Source organism: Physella acuta, unplaced genomic scaffold (assembly GCF_028476545.2).
Source record: "Physella acuta isolate Inbredline_101_S28 unplaced genomic scaffold, ASM2847654v3 ptg000030l, whole genome shotgun sequence".
Lineage (NCBI taxonomy): Eukaryota > Metazoa > Mollusca > Gastropoda > Physidae > Physella > Physella acuta.
The window spans coordinates 119,982-137,717 of record NW_026731550.1 but is presented as its reverse complement, the minus strand read 5'-3'; the positions used below and the strand labels follow the sequence as shown (position 1 = coordinate 137,717).

General features: G+C 38.2%; 1 protein-coding gene across 1 annotated transcript in view; it reads left to right on the top strand.

The window, feature by feature from the left end:
* LOC131941631 (mucin-2) overlaps positions 1-17,736 on the top strand; it is a 154,959-nt gene that overhangs the window by 55,962 nt on the left and 81,261 nt on the right. Inside the window, exons 8-14 of the mRNA XM_059301002.1 lie at positions 306-530; positions 1,127-1,219; positions 1,888-1,998; positions 3,498-3,602; positions 4,091-4,316; positions 11,863-11,984; positions 13,043-13,149. Of these exons, the coding sequence (XP_059156985.1) occupies positions 306-530; positions 1,127-1,219; positions 1,888-1,998; positions 3,498-3,602; positions 4,091-4,316; positions 11,863-11,984; positions 13,043-13,149 (989 nt within the window). The remainder of the gene's footprint in view (positions 1-305; positions 531-1,126; positions 1,220-1,887; positions 1,999-3,497; positions 3,603-4,090; positions 4,317-11,862; positions 11,985-13,042; positions 13,150-17,736) is intronic.

Genomic DNA, 17,736 nt, shown 5'->3' with positions numbered 1-17,736 from the left:
AGCTTCTGCACCTTAAGCTTATTCTTTTTAGAAAGTCACATAATGAAAATCGTATCATTTAGGTGTATCACAAGATACTTATTGCCCTAATCCTAAAGAACTCTTAGTACTTTTTGTCAATAACTTAAAGCCTTAACCCTTAACCATTAGCCCTTAAGCTACCCTGAGTATTTTTGTAAACAAACAACTCAAGAACAAATTTTTAACCCTATTGCAAAGCTCTTTTTTATAAAATCACCTCAAGATCAAATAATAGCCTTAACCCTAATACTAATCATATAACTCTTTACAAACAACCACCCCAGGAACAACGGATCATTGAACTGGAGCGCCAGAAACTGATAGCCTTAGAGGAACAACAACACCAGCTCAACGGGCGCATGATGCGATCGTCCACCTCAAGCGATGGCAGCAATGGGGGGATGAGTTTCTCCGTGGACGAGGACAGCGCTGCGGTCAGGCAGAGGCTACAGCAGGAGCTGGAGAGGCAGCGCAGGATTTTTGATGACCTTGAGTTCCAGCAGTTGGAGGTGGGTCTGGGTCACAGGTGGGCAAGCTTTTGAGGCAGAAGAGACAAAAGTTATAATTTTGAAAATTTCCCAAATTTTAAAGAGCCACTAAAATTTGTATTTCAATATTATGGTATTTCTTTCAGTGGTTTAACTCATTTCTTAGTGTACCCCTTATCTTGTTTTCAACTATTTTCAAGGTGTTCCCTAAATCTGAGTCGTTATATAGGCTACTTTTCTTGGTTTGGGCTGATTTCAATAGATTTCAACACTTATCATGGTGTACCCTATTCTAAGAATTGTGTAAATGGATTATGCAATCAGTAAAACATGAGTTTTGAAAATAATTCATTTAATGAGAAATTGGTCTTAATGGCTACTAAAATGTTTTTGAGAAAATTTTTTAAAATATATTACAGCTAAACAAATTATTATAGCCTGTATCTTGTAAAAAATGTACCAATCCACATGTAGATTAAGTATATAAAAATGGAATCAGTTAAATTATGGCCGGATATATTAAAGCTGAAAAAATACTTGTAGGTTTCATCCAGTATTAGTCAAGGATTATCTATCAGCATTACTTAGCATTAATCCACATGTTTTTAATCCTGCAGGCTGAGGCCAGATTTGAGTCAGAAAAGGAACAGATTAATAGCAGACTTATGGCCCAGCAGGCAGAGCTACTGCAGAAGTACAAGGACAGGGAGGTAAGCTGGAGTTAAGTCCCCTTGTGGCTCAAAGGTCAAGTAGAAGTCCTCTATGTTTCTCTAATGTAATCCTATTTGTGTTAAAGGGAGATAAAGTCAACTTAAATCTCCTACCCTGCAGTGTGATCATGAAGAAATTAATTAACTTTGTTTTGTATCAATTATTTTAATTACAATCTTTTTTTAAAAAGTACTTGCTGTGTTATCATGACCTAGTCAGGATATCAAATTTAATTTAATTATTTTTTTTAATAAAACTATAGAAGTGCGAACAAGTCAATAAACTTTATTCTATATAAATATTTGCATTATAATTGTTCAGATCTATTACACTTTGATAGACATTATTTACTAAGACTTTTAATTATCAAAAAAAAAAGTCACAAAGACTTAAAAGGATAGAAAATTATACCATACTTATTTAAAGACTTATTCTGTTTACTGTTGAAGCTCAATAGGGAACTCTTCAGAAAAATCTTATCATAAAGATTAATTTAAAAAAAAAAATTTGAAGAATTTGGTGATTGTCCTTACTCTGCTTACTTAGATCTAAGCCAACAAAATGTAGCATTATGACAGCTAAATTCATTTTTTTTTAAACTTAAATTATTTTTTAAAAAGTAAGTCAAAATTCAGCTCCAACATTACAATGTAAATATGTATCCCAGGAGCGCCTCATGCAGATAGATGTTCAGCAGAAGAAGATGTTGGGCAGCGTCAAAGCCAGCCTGGAGTCTTTCAAACAGCAGCGCCAGCTTCTCACAGAGTCTTATAAAAAGGTGGGTGGGTCTCAGGTTTTAAACTGCTGGGTTTAGCATGGTTTACATACCTCTAAATATTGGCCTGTATCAACTTCTCACAGAGTCTTATAAAAAGGTGGGTGGGTCTCAGGTTTTAAACTGCTGGGTTTAGCATCTAAATATTGGCCATTAATACGTTCTCACAGAGTCTTATAAAAAGGTGGGTGGGTCTCAGATTTTAAACTGCTGGGTTTAGCATCTAAATATTGGCCATTAATACGTTCTCACAGAGTCTTATAAAAAGGTGGGTGGGTCTCAGGTTTTAAACTGCTGGGTTTAGCATCTAAATATTGGCCGGTAATAAGTTCTCACAGAGTCTTATAAAAAGGTGGGTGGGTCTCAGGTTTTAAACTGCTGGGTTTAGCATCTAAATATTGGCCTGTAACAACTTCTCACAGAGTCTTACAAAAAGGTGGATGGATCACAGGTTTTTAAACTGCTGGGCTTGGCATAGTATATATATCTAGATATTGGCCAGTAACAGCTTCTCACAGAGTCTTACATAAAGGTGGGTGGGGCTCAGGTTTTAAACTGCTGGGTTTAGCATCTAAATATTGGCCTGTAACAACTTCTCACAGAGTCTTATAAAAAGGTGGGTGGGTCTCAGGTTTTTAAACTGCTGGGTTTAGCATCTAAATATTGGCCAGTAACAGCTTCTCACATAGTCTTATAAAAAGGTGGGTGGGTCTCAGGTTTTTAAACTGCTGGGTTAAGCATTGTTTACGTACCTCTAAATATTGGCCAGTAACAACTTCTCAGATAGTCTTATAAAAAGGTGGGTGGGTCTCAGGTTTTAAACAGCTGGGTTTAGCATCTAAATATTGGCCAGTAAGAACTTCTCACAAAGTCTTATAAAAAGGGTGGTGGGTCTCAGGATTTTAACTGCTGGGTTTAGCATGGTATTCATCTAGATATTGGCCAGTGACAACTTCTCATGGAGACTTATAAAAAAGTGGGTGGGATTCAGTTTTTAATGTGATATACCTACACTAGTATATTATCATTGGGTTCAAGACTAGGATGTAGCTGAGTTCACCCAGGTCTAATGGGTTCTTGACTCAAGTTAAGGAATCTAAAGGCGGCTGGTTATAGTGCTAAATAATGATAAATATATTATAATGAGTCTTTCACAATAATTTAAATTTTAACAGCTAGGTTGTCATTATAAATGTGGTATTTTAATACTTAATACTAAAAACAAAAAAATCTATGAACTGATGAATTTCAACATTCAACTAAACTTAAACTATGTATGAAACTCTTCTCATATAATTAAGTTAACCCAGGGGGCGGGAGAGGGGGGGGGGGCATATGTCCACGGGCGCCGACCTTAGTGGGGTGCCAAAATTTGAAAAACAAATTGAAAGTTTGAGGGCGGGTGCAAAATGAAAGTTTGTCCCCGGTTGCCGGGAAGGGTCGCCTCTGAGTTAACCTGATGTTTATTCCATTTTCTATTTAAGTTGTGTGTTTAATTTTAGGAAAAGTCCAAAGTGGCACACTGTGATAAAAAGATAGCTGAAATATCCAAAGCATTGTCAGTTCCTATGGCAGAGGATAAAGCCAATTCGGATGAAGAAATTGAGGTAGATTTTTCATTTTAAAGATTTAATTTGTTGTCTGTTTTGTTTTTTAATGGAAAAATAATGCTATTTTGTGTTGGAATTTTAAAACTGTTAAACATGATTTTAATGTAAAAAATACTGAAGAAGATTTTTGAAATAAAATATTAAGAGTAACTGTTTAGCTTCTTTATCATAAATATAATGGAAAATGTATTACATTTTTTTAAAATTTTAAGCTATAACTTAAATATTTTAGGTCCAATAAATGTTTTATGGTCACGCAACAATAAATCAACATTTTTTTTAAAATAAACTTTTTTTCATAATTGTCTTATACATTGACAGCATAATCGTTTTAAATAAAATCACATTATTTATGTTATTACAATTATTTGTACTGAACTGTTTTATACATATTTTCTACATTTGCTGCATGATTTTAAATAAAATTATATTAATGTATGTGAAATGAACAGAACTATTTGTAAAAATGTAAGATCTATATATAGATGAGCATGGCAGCCCACACACCCAGTCCCCTGGGGACACAGAACCAGCATCACAGGTTCCTGGACAGCAGCGGTCACTCCGTGGAGCTGCGACGACCCCTTGATCTCTCCCTTGACAGTTCATCAGGGGGCAGCACTCTGGGACCTAACGGGGAGGTACTGAGGAAGAAGTCAGCCACCCTTCTGGAGATTGAGAGAAATCGGTCACTCTTCATTGAACAACAAGGTCAGGGTCAATGAATTTTTACATTTTTTAACCCATCATCTAGTGATCCTATTTTTTCTGTATAATGGATTAACATTTTGCTCCTTCAAGTTAATTATTATTGGTCATAATGTTACCAGTTGTGTCTTCTTTGAGGTAGTGTCCGGATGTTAAAATACTAAAAAGAAATCTTAATCAAATCATGAGGCTTTATGAGCGTAACAATTAAATTTAAGTGGCTTTAAATTAGACTGAAGGATTGGCTGTGGTGGCTTGCTTCCTTTTATATCCCACTTACCATTATAATATGTTTGGAATTTTCATATTTCTAATATAAAAATGGCTGTGAATTATTGTTTTGTGATTGCTTACTCCCCTTAATTCCTTGCAAATTACTGCTGACTGCTTTTTCCCTGCTGGTGAAGTTTTCTTTTAATTTTTACCTCTCCTAGCTCCTAGCTACATAAAATTTACTTTGCTGCCTGTTTCTTAAGTAAAAATGTTAGATTTCATTACTTTCTATAGTTCGTGTTATCTTTCTTCAGATCACATATAATATTAAATTTTATTTCTACATTAAAACAAGTGTTCTCATTACAAAAAAAAATTTTCAACTAAGATTTAAAATATAAATAAGCTAAGACTTTATAAATTGCGAATGTAAAATTAAAGGTCAGCAATAACTAGGTTTGTTTTGAATATTAAAAGGGAAATAATCTATTTTATTTATAGTTTAGAAGACAAGCATTATCTCCCTTGTGTATTTTTCCCTATTTAGCTGAAATGCACTTGAGACTTGGTATGTATAAATCATTAACGCTAGATTTTTTACACGACTTTAATATAAGAATGGGAATTTTCTCCTGCATATCAATCAATACAGTTGTACTTTTATATTTTTACATCAGATATAACTTTTACTGTTATTTAACTTTTTTTTAATTAACAGACACATTTTTTTGTGTGTGTATTTTTTATTGGGTTCAGTTATAAGCATCATTAGTTGAATTAGAAACAGCTTTATTATATCTATATTTCACTCTATACTATATTAGATCTACACACAGTGGCGTAGCTAGGATTTTTGGGCCCCTATGCGAAAAGTGTTAGTGCGCCCCTCAGAGGCGTAGCGACCCTTCCCGGGGACAAACTTTTGATTTGCACCCCCCCTTGCTTACGCTAGCTTTACGGTAGCTACGCCACTGTCTATACATGCTACCATCATCTTTGATATTTTAAGACTGCTTATGCACTTTATTTTCTCACATTTTGTTTGGCATGCTTTTGAAATATTTCATTTATTTGGCTAATTATAGATTTTGCTTTTATTAACTTAAGACTTAGAAATATAATTACAGCTATACTGAATTGGGATTAGTGTTTGTGTTTGACCTTCAATCTACCCATTGGTTGTGTAAGTGTAATATGTTACAAGTGTAATGTTACATTATTGACCGACATTCAAAGTTAGACAACTGCTGTTTTTGTTTTTTTTAAATTCTAGCAATCCCTTGGGCATATTCATTTTCTCTCCTCATGACAATGGAAATAAAATATTTTACTGACTTTCATATATTATGTTATTGATATAGGTACAGGTGAAATGTATCTTGTCTGTTTATATCTTTATTCAATATTTTCTATTAATGATAGTAAAATTTTTATTATGAATTTAAAATGTAAATAAATTAAGCTGAGGGTAATTTTTCTTCAATGCCATATGCTCTAATTAAAATCAGAACCTTCTGTAGTGTCCCCCTTCAACCAATCGGCTCTGTGTACTGCCTCACACAAAATAATAGGTTCAGTTTATAGTTTGCTTGTAAATTTACTGCCCTATTTAGCCAGTAACGAAAAGCCATCTTTATGCTTGAAAGGGCTATCTATTTTTGCATTAAGTAGCTGTCCTCTTTAACCCCATGATCAGCTGATTTGCTTTGCCTTTTGAATCAGCTGTCTTATTCCACCTAATGAATCAGCTGTCCTACTCCGCCTAATGAATCAGCAGTCCTATTTCTCCTAGTGAAGCAACTGCCCTATTCTGCCTAATGTATCAGCTGTCCTATTCCGCCTAATAAATCTGCTGTCCTATTTCGCCTAATGAAACAACTGCCCTATTTCGCCTTATGATTCAACTGTCCTATTCCGCCTAATAAATCAGCTGTCCTATTCCGCTTAATGAATCAGCTATCCTACTCTGCCTAATGAATCAGCTATCCTACTCTGCCTAATGAATCAGCTATCCTATTCCGCCTAACGAATCAGCAGTCCTATTTCTCCTAGTGAAGCAACTGCCCTATTCTGCCTAATGTATCAGCTGTCATATTCCGCCTAATAAATCAGCTGTCCTATTCCGCCTAATAAATCTACTGTCTTATTTCGCCTAAGGAAGCAACTGCCCTATTTCGCCTTAAGATTCAACTGTCCTATTCCGCCTACTAAATCAGCCCCCCTGATTTGCCCTACTGCCCCCATCAATACCACCCATGTCACAACGCTCTGCACCCACCTCTTTCAGTGTCAACTACATTGCAACATCCCTTAATTTAAAATTATTCCCCAATGACAGAAAACACTAAAAAAAAAAAAACTCATCACATCTGATATTAACAGTTTTCACACTATCCTCAATTATCATCCCGGATACATTTCGAATGTCTCAACAATACTCCTTCAGTCCCCTTTCCCTTAACACCATACGGAAACACAACCCTGTCATTGACTTTTTTCATAGTTATCTCCCTTTAAAAAAATAAAAAAAATAACCGAACAGAATTCCCGCATCAACTTTTGTATTAATGTTGTGAAAAGATGTTTCTTGCATCAATTTTTTAATCCGCCCTAACATTGAAAATGTCAAGTCAGTCTGGCTAATAGAGAAACCAAAAATAGAAACATCTGAATCTACCACTGCAAAGAAAAACAAGTTAATTTGTTGTTGTAATGTAAATTGATTTTTGTACTGCTATGTATGAAACTAGGCAGGCGGGAGCGTTAGTTTCCTGGGTATGACGGCACTAAATATATTTATATGACTACAAGTATTTGGTATGCGGTAATGGTATTTTTAGCGTTTGTCCTCAAATTACGGTATCAAGATATATTTTCTTAATTATTTTATCAGTGGTAATCATATAGGGCTTGTAAGTCACTTTGCTTCTCTTACTTAAAATTTGAAATCTCGTTAGCCAGGGTCAGGTGAATTCTCAAAGTATCATTATCAGGTTTTACGATTTTAAATAACTTAACAATAGCGTAACTTTTATTTATTTTTACCGATTTAATTAACATATTCATAATTGGTTTGAAAAATACTAGCTGGCTTGTATAAGAAGTTGGTGACCTACTTACAAGCCCTATTGTTAACATTTTAGTTAGCTTTTATCCACAAATATTATGGGTACCACCGTACAGAGGCGTAGCGATGGGGGGACAGGGGGGGACATATGTCCCCGGGCGCCGACCTTAGGGGGCGCCAAAATGGGTTGTAAAAACAAATTAAAATGTCATTTTAGCTGCATTTTTGCAGTTTGATGGGGGTGCAAATCAAAAGTTTGAGGGGGGTGCAAATCAAAAGTTTGAGAGGGGGGGGTGAAAATCGAAAGTTTGGGGGGGAAGGGGGGTGCAAATCGAAACGTTGAGGGGGGGGATGCAAATCGAAAATTCGAGGGGGGGGGGTGTGCAAATTGAAAATTTGCCTCAAAGGGGGGGGGGGGGCGCCAAATTGAAAGTTTGTCTCCGGGCGCCGGGAAGGGTCGCTACGCCTCTGCCACGGTACCAAGATATATTGTCATGACAATTATTTTTGTCAGTGGTAATCAAATTGTTAACATTTTGTTAGCCATTAATCATTAGCATACAAGTGAGGAGGTGTTTATAAATGACAACATACCCAGGGATGGGGGGAGATCAAACTTTTATGACGATGTGTGACAAGGTTAATGCGTGAGGTGAAAAAAAATGAAGGGGAGAATTTCTAACAGGGGAAATAACTCTATTAATAGTTCAGAAAGAAATGTTTAAAATAATTTATGCAAATTCTGGACAATAAAAGCACAATGTCTTTTATGGATAAACCTTAATATTTTAAATAGTGAAGTTGTTTTGACTTAAGTATTCATACTTGCTGTGCTTAATAATAAATGGCAGGGGCTTGTTCTAGCAGTTTATGTGGATCAAACATATTTCAGAAAAGTATCTCATAAATTATTTCACAATACAACCGAATTTCTGCAATCACTGTCTGCTACGTTCTAAGTGACAAAATATTTTTTTTAATATATTAAGCCAGGGGTCGGCAATCTGCGGCTCGCCGAGCAGCATGAGGCATTTTTGATGTCAACACGCGGCTCTCCAGTTCTATTATATTTATATTATTTTATTTTCAAAACTCCAAAAAAATTATACTGTCAAACAACAACAACTTTAATCAAAATAAAAAGCAATGAAAATAGGTGGAATAGAGCGTATATGGACAGATGACAGTCGCTGGCCTATATGCCTAGCCCCGACAACTGTGCTGTTGCCAACCCCGTGGTAATGGGGCTGGCCACTACCGAAATGCACATAAAAAAGTGTAACTTTGGGCTCTTCCGTCTCAAAAGGTTGCCGACCCCTGTATTAAGCGATATAATAGTAACATCCTTAAAAGTTATAGCCGTTTGGAAATCTTCGATTACACTCATTTTCATATTTTTTTGCATTGAATATAGGCCGCTGAAAAGCCGTTTAGAATTATTTTTACCAATTCAAATATTTAAAAAATCTGCCCTTAGCCTCTCCTTAAAGTCAACGGAATGGCCAGGGAGAGTAAAACAATGAAAGTCACAACAATGGCTTTCCATGATAAGATACACAATGTATAGCCTAGTATTGTATTTATATTAAATAATATAACATGTCCTATCACCACGACATCCTGACTCTACCAATCGAAATTTAAAATATAAGTATTTGCTAAATTACTTTCATATTACTATCATATGTACTAGTAATTATTTCTTTGACTATTTTTGGCTTTAATGAAACTGAAAGTCATTTTGTACTTATTACACAAATGTTATAAAATACTATATTTTGGTTGAAAAATGTGCTTCCTGGCAACAAAAATTTTGAACCATTTGGAATTAACTTTTCAAGTCTATTTTGCTCATAATTTTAAGGATTGAAAAATGCCTAAAATCGGGCCTCTGTAATTGCAATAGGTATACACAGTGGCGTAGCCAGGATCGTCTCGGGGGGGGGGTTCTAATTTTTACCCGGGGACAAACTTTCGATTTGCACCCCCCCCCCTCATACTTTATATATATATATATATATATATATATATATATATATATATATATACCGAGGGGTCTATGGGGGGGTATGACCCCTCTAACCCCCCCCCCCCCTCCTGCCTACGCCACTGGGTATACAGTACTATGCATGCGCAAAATGTTTCTCTCGTCCTAACCCCTTAACCCTTTCTTCAACCTTTATCTTTAACCCTAAACTGTACTGTAAACTTTAAAGATGAGCAGTGTTTCTTCCAGACTTTTTTCTCCGGGGGGCACTTGAAATTTTCGGGGGGGGGGGGGGGGGGGTAGACTTTCTTCGGGGGGCGGACACTGTTAAAAGTATATATTTTCTATATAAATTATATAAATTTCATTTCGTTCGGGGGGGGGGGGCGGTAAAAAATACTACTAGTACTTCATAACTTAATTTGCCTACTATATTCAATGTGTGATGCAATTACATGGTTGGATAATGCAATTTATTTATAGCTTTACTGGAACTTTGGATAAGCAAGTTATCCACTTACGTCCAACTAGGGCCAGCGATAATCCACTTTACTGGACTAGGGAGTGGGGGGGGGGGGGGAGTGGATCAGCACATCAGAAAAATTTGAACCCCTAACGTAACATTGTTTTACTATAATACATATTAACCAACTATATTCTTTATTGGGGGGGGGGGGGGGAATATTTCTAAAAGATATTATATATAGCATTGGAATGATGTAAACGAAACCATCGTATTTTTGAAGGTATCAATATTTTTTTTCAATTATAAAAAAGAAATGCAGTCTTCGCATAAATTTGATATATAGCTTTACAAAACATCTTGGCAATTAGAAAAGCTATATCCTTGTAAATTTTAAAAAAATATATATTTTTTTTTAAAGATATAACAAACATAAATTATTCTGATAATTTATAATATCACATGTTTCAGTTATATCTTTTTTCACAAAAAAAAAATTCTGTGTTTTAAATATATTTTTCGTTGTTGTATTAATTTGATTTAAAACCTTTTCATATTTCATGAAGCAAACTATTTTTATCACCTCCGTTATCAGTTTTTTCTGTGTCTGTTTTATGGAATTTCTATAAAGTTAAACGTCGGCCAGTTCTATATTTAGTTCATGCACATTGTTATTGCATGAAGCCAGTTCTATTGAACTTGCAGCATGTCTACGCTGTTTAGGAAAACACTGTCTAGATCTGCTTACACTACCAGAGGCGTAGCGAGGGGCGGGGGTACATATGTCCCCGGGCGACGACCTTGGGGGGGGGGGGGGCAAAATGGGTTGGAAAAAACAAATTAAAATCTCATTTTAGCTGCATTTTTGCATTATAAATATAAAAAATATATGGGGGGGGGGTGCAAATCGAAAATTGAAAGGTTGCTCTCGAGGGGGGCGACAAATTGAAAGTTTTCCCCGGGCGCCGGGAAGGGTCGCTACGCCTCTGTACACTACGCTGCACCCTTTTTATACGAGCATACGAATCCAACGTTTAAAAAACCAACAAAGATGAGTTGTTTTAATATCGAAGTAGAGCTAGGGTATGAAAGTAATTAAGGGTTTAGGCTATGGGCAGTGTAGTATCTTTCTTAATGATACTTTCCTTTTTACCAGTATAGGGCTTAGAAAATCTTTGAAATACTGCATTATCTTTCTTAATGGTATTTTTTTTACCAGTATAGGAGTTGGGGTTAAGGTTAGAAAATCTTTGAAATACTGCATTATCTTTCTTAACGATATTTACTTTTTACCAGTGTAGGGGTAAGGGTTAAGCTAAGAAAAATCTTTGAAATACTTCTCAAAGTGTTTTGTTTAAAGATGGCACTAAGTTTCATTAGCGTGGAGATCCGCACTGTGTTTTTAAGTTAATTAAATTTACATTGTATGTGGGTTGATCAGGGGTATGGGTGGGATACCCTGAGATATGTGCGGGGGGTGACATCAGGTTCTTTGTAGAGTGATCATTAATTAAATCATATTCGGTCGTTTTTTTTTCGTTTATTATTATTATTATTATTATTATTATTATTATTATTAATATTATTATTATTATTATTATTATTATTATTATTATTATTATTATTATTATTATTATTATTATTATTATTATTATTTGAATGTTTACTTTTTAAATTAAAGTTAGCTAATGTTAACAATACATGAGGTGCATTTCATTTTCATTTACTTTCATTAATACCTATCATATGTCATTGTATAAATCACTGACCAATATGTTAATGAGTGTAATCCTCTTCCCCCCCCCCCTCCCCTCCCCAGGGAGTATGATCATTGACCAAGAGAGGAAGAGGATAGAGGAACTGAGGCGCCGAGCGGCCGACGAGGGCCGGGCTCAATGGGAGGAAAGGAGGAGAGTGGCCGAGGAAACGAGTCGACTACAGGTGAGAAGTTGATTTCATCGTACACATTTGTTACACATTTCTTATTCGATATCAAATTTCTTGTCTGTTCTGTTAGACATTGTCCAAGTGTTTCGAATGGCTTATTACGTGTGTGTATTGGGAGGGGGGGGGGGGGTTAGTGGTTCACCTTGGTGAACATCTTTCACATTATGCGTGTCCCACACCTGCCTATCTGTAACACCCCACTGCCCCCTCCCCCATCCCCATCGTTTTGTCATACCTCTACTGCTCCCCTACTATACCCCTCCGTCCTCTCACCACTACCTCTCCGTCACTTCTTTCTGTACCACCTCTGACCCACCCCACTCTTTCGCACCCTACTTATCTTCCCCATCTATACCTACTCTCTCCGATACCCCCCATCATCCATCCCATCCTACCTTCCCATAACACCCCCACTATCCCCATCTCCCGCACCACCACTCTCCCCCCACCCCCCTTGTCCCCTCACCTAACCTGATCTTACCTCCACACCACTATCCCCATCTCTCCCCCACCCCACCCCGTGTCCCCTCACCTAACCTGATCTTACCCCCACACCACTATCCCCATCTCTCCCCTCCGCCCACCCCACCCCCTTGTCCCCTCACCTAACCTGATCTTACCCCCACACCACTATCCCCATCTCCCCCACCCCCATCCCATTGTCCCCTCACCTAACCTGATCTTACCCCCCACACCACTATCCCCCATCTCTCCCCTCCCCCCACCCCACCTCCTTGTCCCCTCACCTAACCTGATTTTTACCCCCACACCACTATCCCCATCTCTCCCCTCCCCCACCCCATCCCATTGTCCCCTCACCTAACCTGATCCAACATCCACCCCACTATCCCCACTCCCCCACCACCACTCTCTCCCCCACCCCAGTGTCCCCCTCGCCTAACCTGATCTTACCTCCACCCCACTATCCCCATCTCCCCCACTCAGTGTCCCCTCACCTAACCTGATCTTACCCTCACCCCACTATCCCCACCTCCCCCCACCCCCACCCCAGTGTCCCCCTCACCTAACCTGATCTTACCTCCTCCCAGCAGGAAGACAGGCGACTCCGTGACGCCAGCTGTAAAAGCTTCAACTCAGTGGAGTCAGAAGAGTCAAGCATCGCCAGCAGCTGTGAGACGCCCAGCGAGAAGGAGATGAGGTGAGTACCTTCTTTACACCGGTCTCCAGTAACTCTTCTTATAAAGTCCCTAGTAAACTCTCTTAAATGTCCACAGTTAACTCCCTTAGATCTTCACAGTTAACTCCCTTAGATCTATTACAGTTAACTCTCTTAGATCTATACAGTTACCCCCCCCCCCCCCCCCCTTAGAGTTAGCTCCTTTAGATCTATACAGTAAACTCCCTTAGGTCTTCACAGTTAACTCCCTTAGATCTATACAGTAAACTCCCTTAGGTCTTCACAGTTAACTCTCTTAGATCTATACAGTTAACCCCCCTTAGATCTATACAGTTACCCGCCGCCCCCCCCCCCCCCCCCTTAGAGTTAGCTCCCTTAGATCTATACAGTAAACTCCCTTAGGTCTTCACAGTTAACTCCCTTAGATCTATACAGTAAACTCCCTTAGGTCTTCACAGTTAACTCTCTTAGATCTATACAGTTACCCGCTCCCCCCCCCCCCCCCCCCTTAGAGTTAGCTCCCTTAGATCTATACAGTAAACCCCCTTAGATTTATACAGTTAACTCCCTTAGATCTATACAGTTAACTCCCCTACATTCCAAACCGACCCCTCTTTAACAACCACAGTTAACTGCCTCAAAACGTCCTGTTAACTCGCCAAAATACCCACTCCCCTAAAAATCCTACATTTAACTCCCACAGTTAATTACTCTTAAATCTCCCAGTTACTGTTAACTCCCCTTTAACTTCTACAGTTACACCCCCTTCATTAATAAGCAATGTTCTCTGTAACTGTATTCACAAGCACACTTGTACGCAATATATTTTTATATGTTCGCCCTACTACAAATTAGTAAAGTCTCACTTTTTTTAAAATAAATTTTTATCATACCTGCCCTCATAAAATCTTCCACTGTAAAGAGCCCAGAAATGTATTTATTGTTGGTTTTTTTCCCGCCTCAGACATGTAATTTACAGCGTCAGTTTGCCTTGCATGTTCGCTTTATTGTTATAGTTTTCATCATCGGCTTGTGAGGACTGATACAGATTTACAATAGTAATATTTCTTTCTTACTTGTAGCATACTTGCATTCATTTAAGATGGTTTACTTATACATAGATCTAATACAAATCGTCTAAATATAAAATAGAAGAAAAAAACACCAGAAGTTATAACATTATTTATCTAACTAACGTAATCATTTTGTACATACACGGTGTTGCTATTAAAAGCTTGCGTGCGTCACATGATAACCAATCAGCGTGCTTTGTGAAGATCACGTGACGTCAACACGTGCCGCTATTGATAGCAAATTTGCATACGGTGTGTGGTTGGTGGTCAAGGTTAGCCGTGAAGATGGACGGGTGTTGTGCGTGACGTGTCGCGGATCTGACCAAAAGTTGACCGATATATCACGTGGTTCCCTACCACTTCCCCCACCCACCCCCACCCCTTTTATGTTCCCTCATCGCGAAAACCTCTACTACTGATGTGAAATATAACGTTGTTCAATGACCATTTTTTTTAATTCCCTTATCTGCATTCAAATATAATAATTTCACTCAGCGTTTCTTTTAGACATCTCTTCATGGAAGGGGAGGGCATAGAAATTTTACATTATATAGAAAACATGCACTTTAACCTCACCTGCCCCAACCCCAAAGTGAGCAATGTCTTAAAGTAACACTGCTTTTTCCACACGCTCTCCTCTATCTTAGATGGTCCATATCCTTAAACACAGCACTGTTCCTCTACACACAACGCAAGTACCCTCACATACCCATACCTCACATACCAACACCTCACGTGCCCACACATCACAGACCCACACGCACCATCCCACACATTTACACTTAGTTAACCCTCCTACACAGATACACACACGTTTATCCACACCTCCTCTAACAGCACATCCACACTAATGTCTAATCTCAACCCACATCCCCCACACACCATATCCCCTCACATTCACACAAGAATTACTTAAACCAATTTTTAACCTTAGATACTTGTCGTTATATCCCTATTGTAGTTTTTAATACAAATCAATAGTATGGATCTCCGATGATGTTTAGCTATTAAAATCATCGAATTGAATTTGACGCTCGTTTAATCCAAACAAAAGAAAACGGATATTGCAAAAATTCACGAGTAAGCGAATTTAAACTTGCTGACGTTTAGTGAAATAAAAGTATGAAACACGGTTAATGCATTATTTGAGAAATCCGAGAATCTGAAATTTTTACTTCATTTTTTACTAAAGCAGGGTACAACGAAGTTGAATTGTTTCATAAATATGCGAATCATGAGTTTGTAGTTCTTTTTTAATTCTTTTTTTATCTAAAGTACGGAACACCGATACTGCATTATTTGAGAAATCAGCGTAATTGTGGTTGCCGACAATTTTATTCAAAGTATGGAACACTGATACCGCATGATTTCAGAAATCCGTGTAATTGTGGCTTTCTTTATATTGTTTAATGTATGGCACACCGATATCGCATTGTTTTACAAATCAGCGAATCTGGTCGTGCTGACATTTGCCATTTGTCAGCAGAGCATGCAGCAGACGAGGACATTATCTATCACAGCGGCCCTCGTTATTGGCTTGGCTGAGTGATGTATGGAGTAGCAGGATGGACATTTCGCTGTTTCCACTCGTGGTAGGGGATGGACATTTCCCGGTTCGTCCTCTGAAAGGATACCAGTTCGATGATTGTAAAATTAAAACCAACTAATGCTGAAGGATCGTTGTGGTTAAGGTCGAGCAGGGAGATGACTCTTTAATCTTTGTCGAAATACGAGTGGTGACTTTTGTTTAAGTTTTCAATACGAAGTTAGCTTTACTGCTATTATTTTTTGTCTAAACGGAAGCCTATATAACCTATAATGCTCTTAGTGCTGATTCAGCAAAAATTAAAGTGCTTATTTTGATTAATTTATCCTCTTCTAAGCCCAGCCCAACCCTCCCCCCTGTCATCATTGATATTCCTGTATTGACATCACCCACTTCATATTTATAGTGCGTCACCCCCCCCCCCCCCCCTCCCAGTGTGTCAACATCCCATCAACACAGTGAGTATATATCACCCCCCCCCCCACCATTTAAAAAATTAATAAATTCCATATCAACTAAATTTATCAATATCATTCCATCCCCCTTTTCCCCCCACAATCTACAATACGATCGCTCTACCTCCTCCTAACCCGCCCCCCCCCCACCCCCACCCCCATTAACATAGTGTGTTTACTACACCCCTGGGACGGAGAATGCCACGATTTGATCTAGTCCTGACCGATTCGGCTTTTCGGAAACGTTTTGTGTGTGATGGGAAGGGGCATCAATTATTAAACACTCAACACACAACAGCTTCAGCTGGGGAAGGGGGGGTGGGGGGGTGGGGTTCGCAGAGTTGGTGGGCTGCGCAGAGTTGGTGGGCTGAACTTGTTTTTTTTTACTGGTATTTACTGCTAATTCTTCCCACCTCCTTCACTACGGTACCAAAAAAAAATGATCTCATAAGACAAGACCAAAAAAAAAACATTTTTTTTAAACGTTTGACTGGCCATTTTTTTTTTCAAGGCCGAGAGAGTTAAGTGTAGAAAGGTTTCGGGTCTAGAACCGGAAGTACGGTGTGACATATGACGTGTTTGGGTACTTGCTAAACCCGTGGTGATAACCAGATGATTATCCCTATCTAGTGCAGTGCTATCGTATTATATAATATGGATTCAGGCCTATACTACCCATTTAACTTTCTTCTTCGCATACAATAAATGCTGATATATAAACGAAGTTGCTTAACTTACTTAGAAATGTTATACGTTCTTGTTTTAATAACGTGTGAATTTATTCTTTAGAAACATCAACATAAAACACGGTGTTTTACAGACATCATCTTCTTCTCCGATTTCAGCCTGCTTTTCTTTTTGGATTTGCTTCCATAGCCTTTGTCCAACCAAGAACAAACTACAAGGCAGCAGTTGTTTCATTTTGGAGTTGTCTCTCCTAGAAGAGTGGCTGCCCCAGCTAACGAGTCTCATCGAGTTCGTACTCGAGACTTTTCGGTTTGGCAACCATGAGCATTACCGACTCGACCACGCCAACCCCCTTTTACAGACTATTAGACAGACAAAATATCACAAAGACTAAACAGACACCTTGTCTGTTCGCTACGGGTCCATCTCCTCATATGTTAGCGGAGTCCGTTGACCCATTTGTGTCTAGCGGGTGTTGACACTGTCCTGGCCATTCATCAGTGTCCGAGTCGTGTTTAAACAGGAACTGACCAAACCCTGGACGGACTGGTAATGGGTGAGCAGAGATTTGTTGTAAGGTGGGACAAACTGTTTGAGTTTGAGATTATGTTCGGTCACCATTGAATGTGAGAGAGTTTTTACACAATTAGTTTGGACTCGAGATTGTGGATTTTTACTTTCTCGTGTATACGAAGTATAGAGAAAGTCTTGTAATCGTGCAAAAAAAAATTAGAGATTTTTGCAAATCTCGACGTTTTACACCTCACTGATACGGAAAAACATAATTTTGCAATCTTGTTCGTATGTCTGTGTGTGTGTGTGTGTGTGTGTGTCTGTCTGTCTGTGT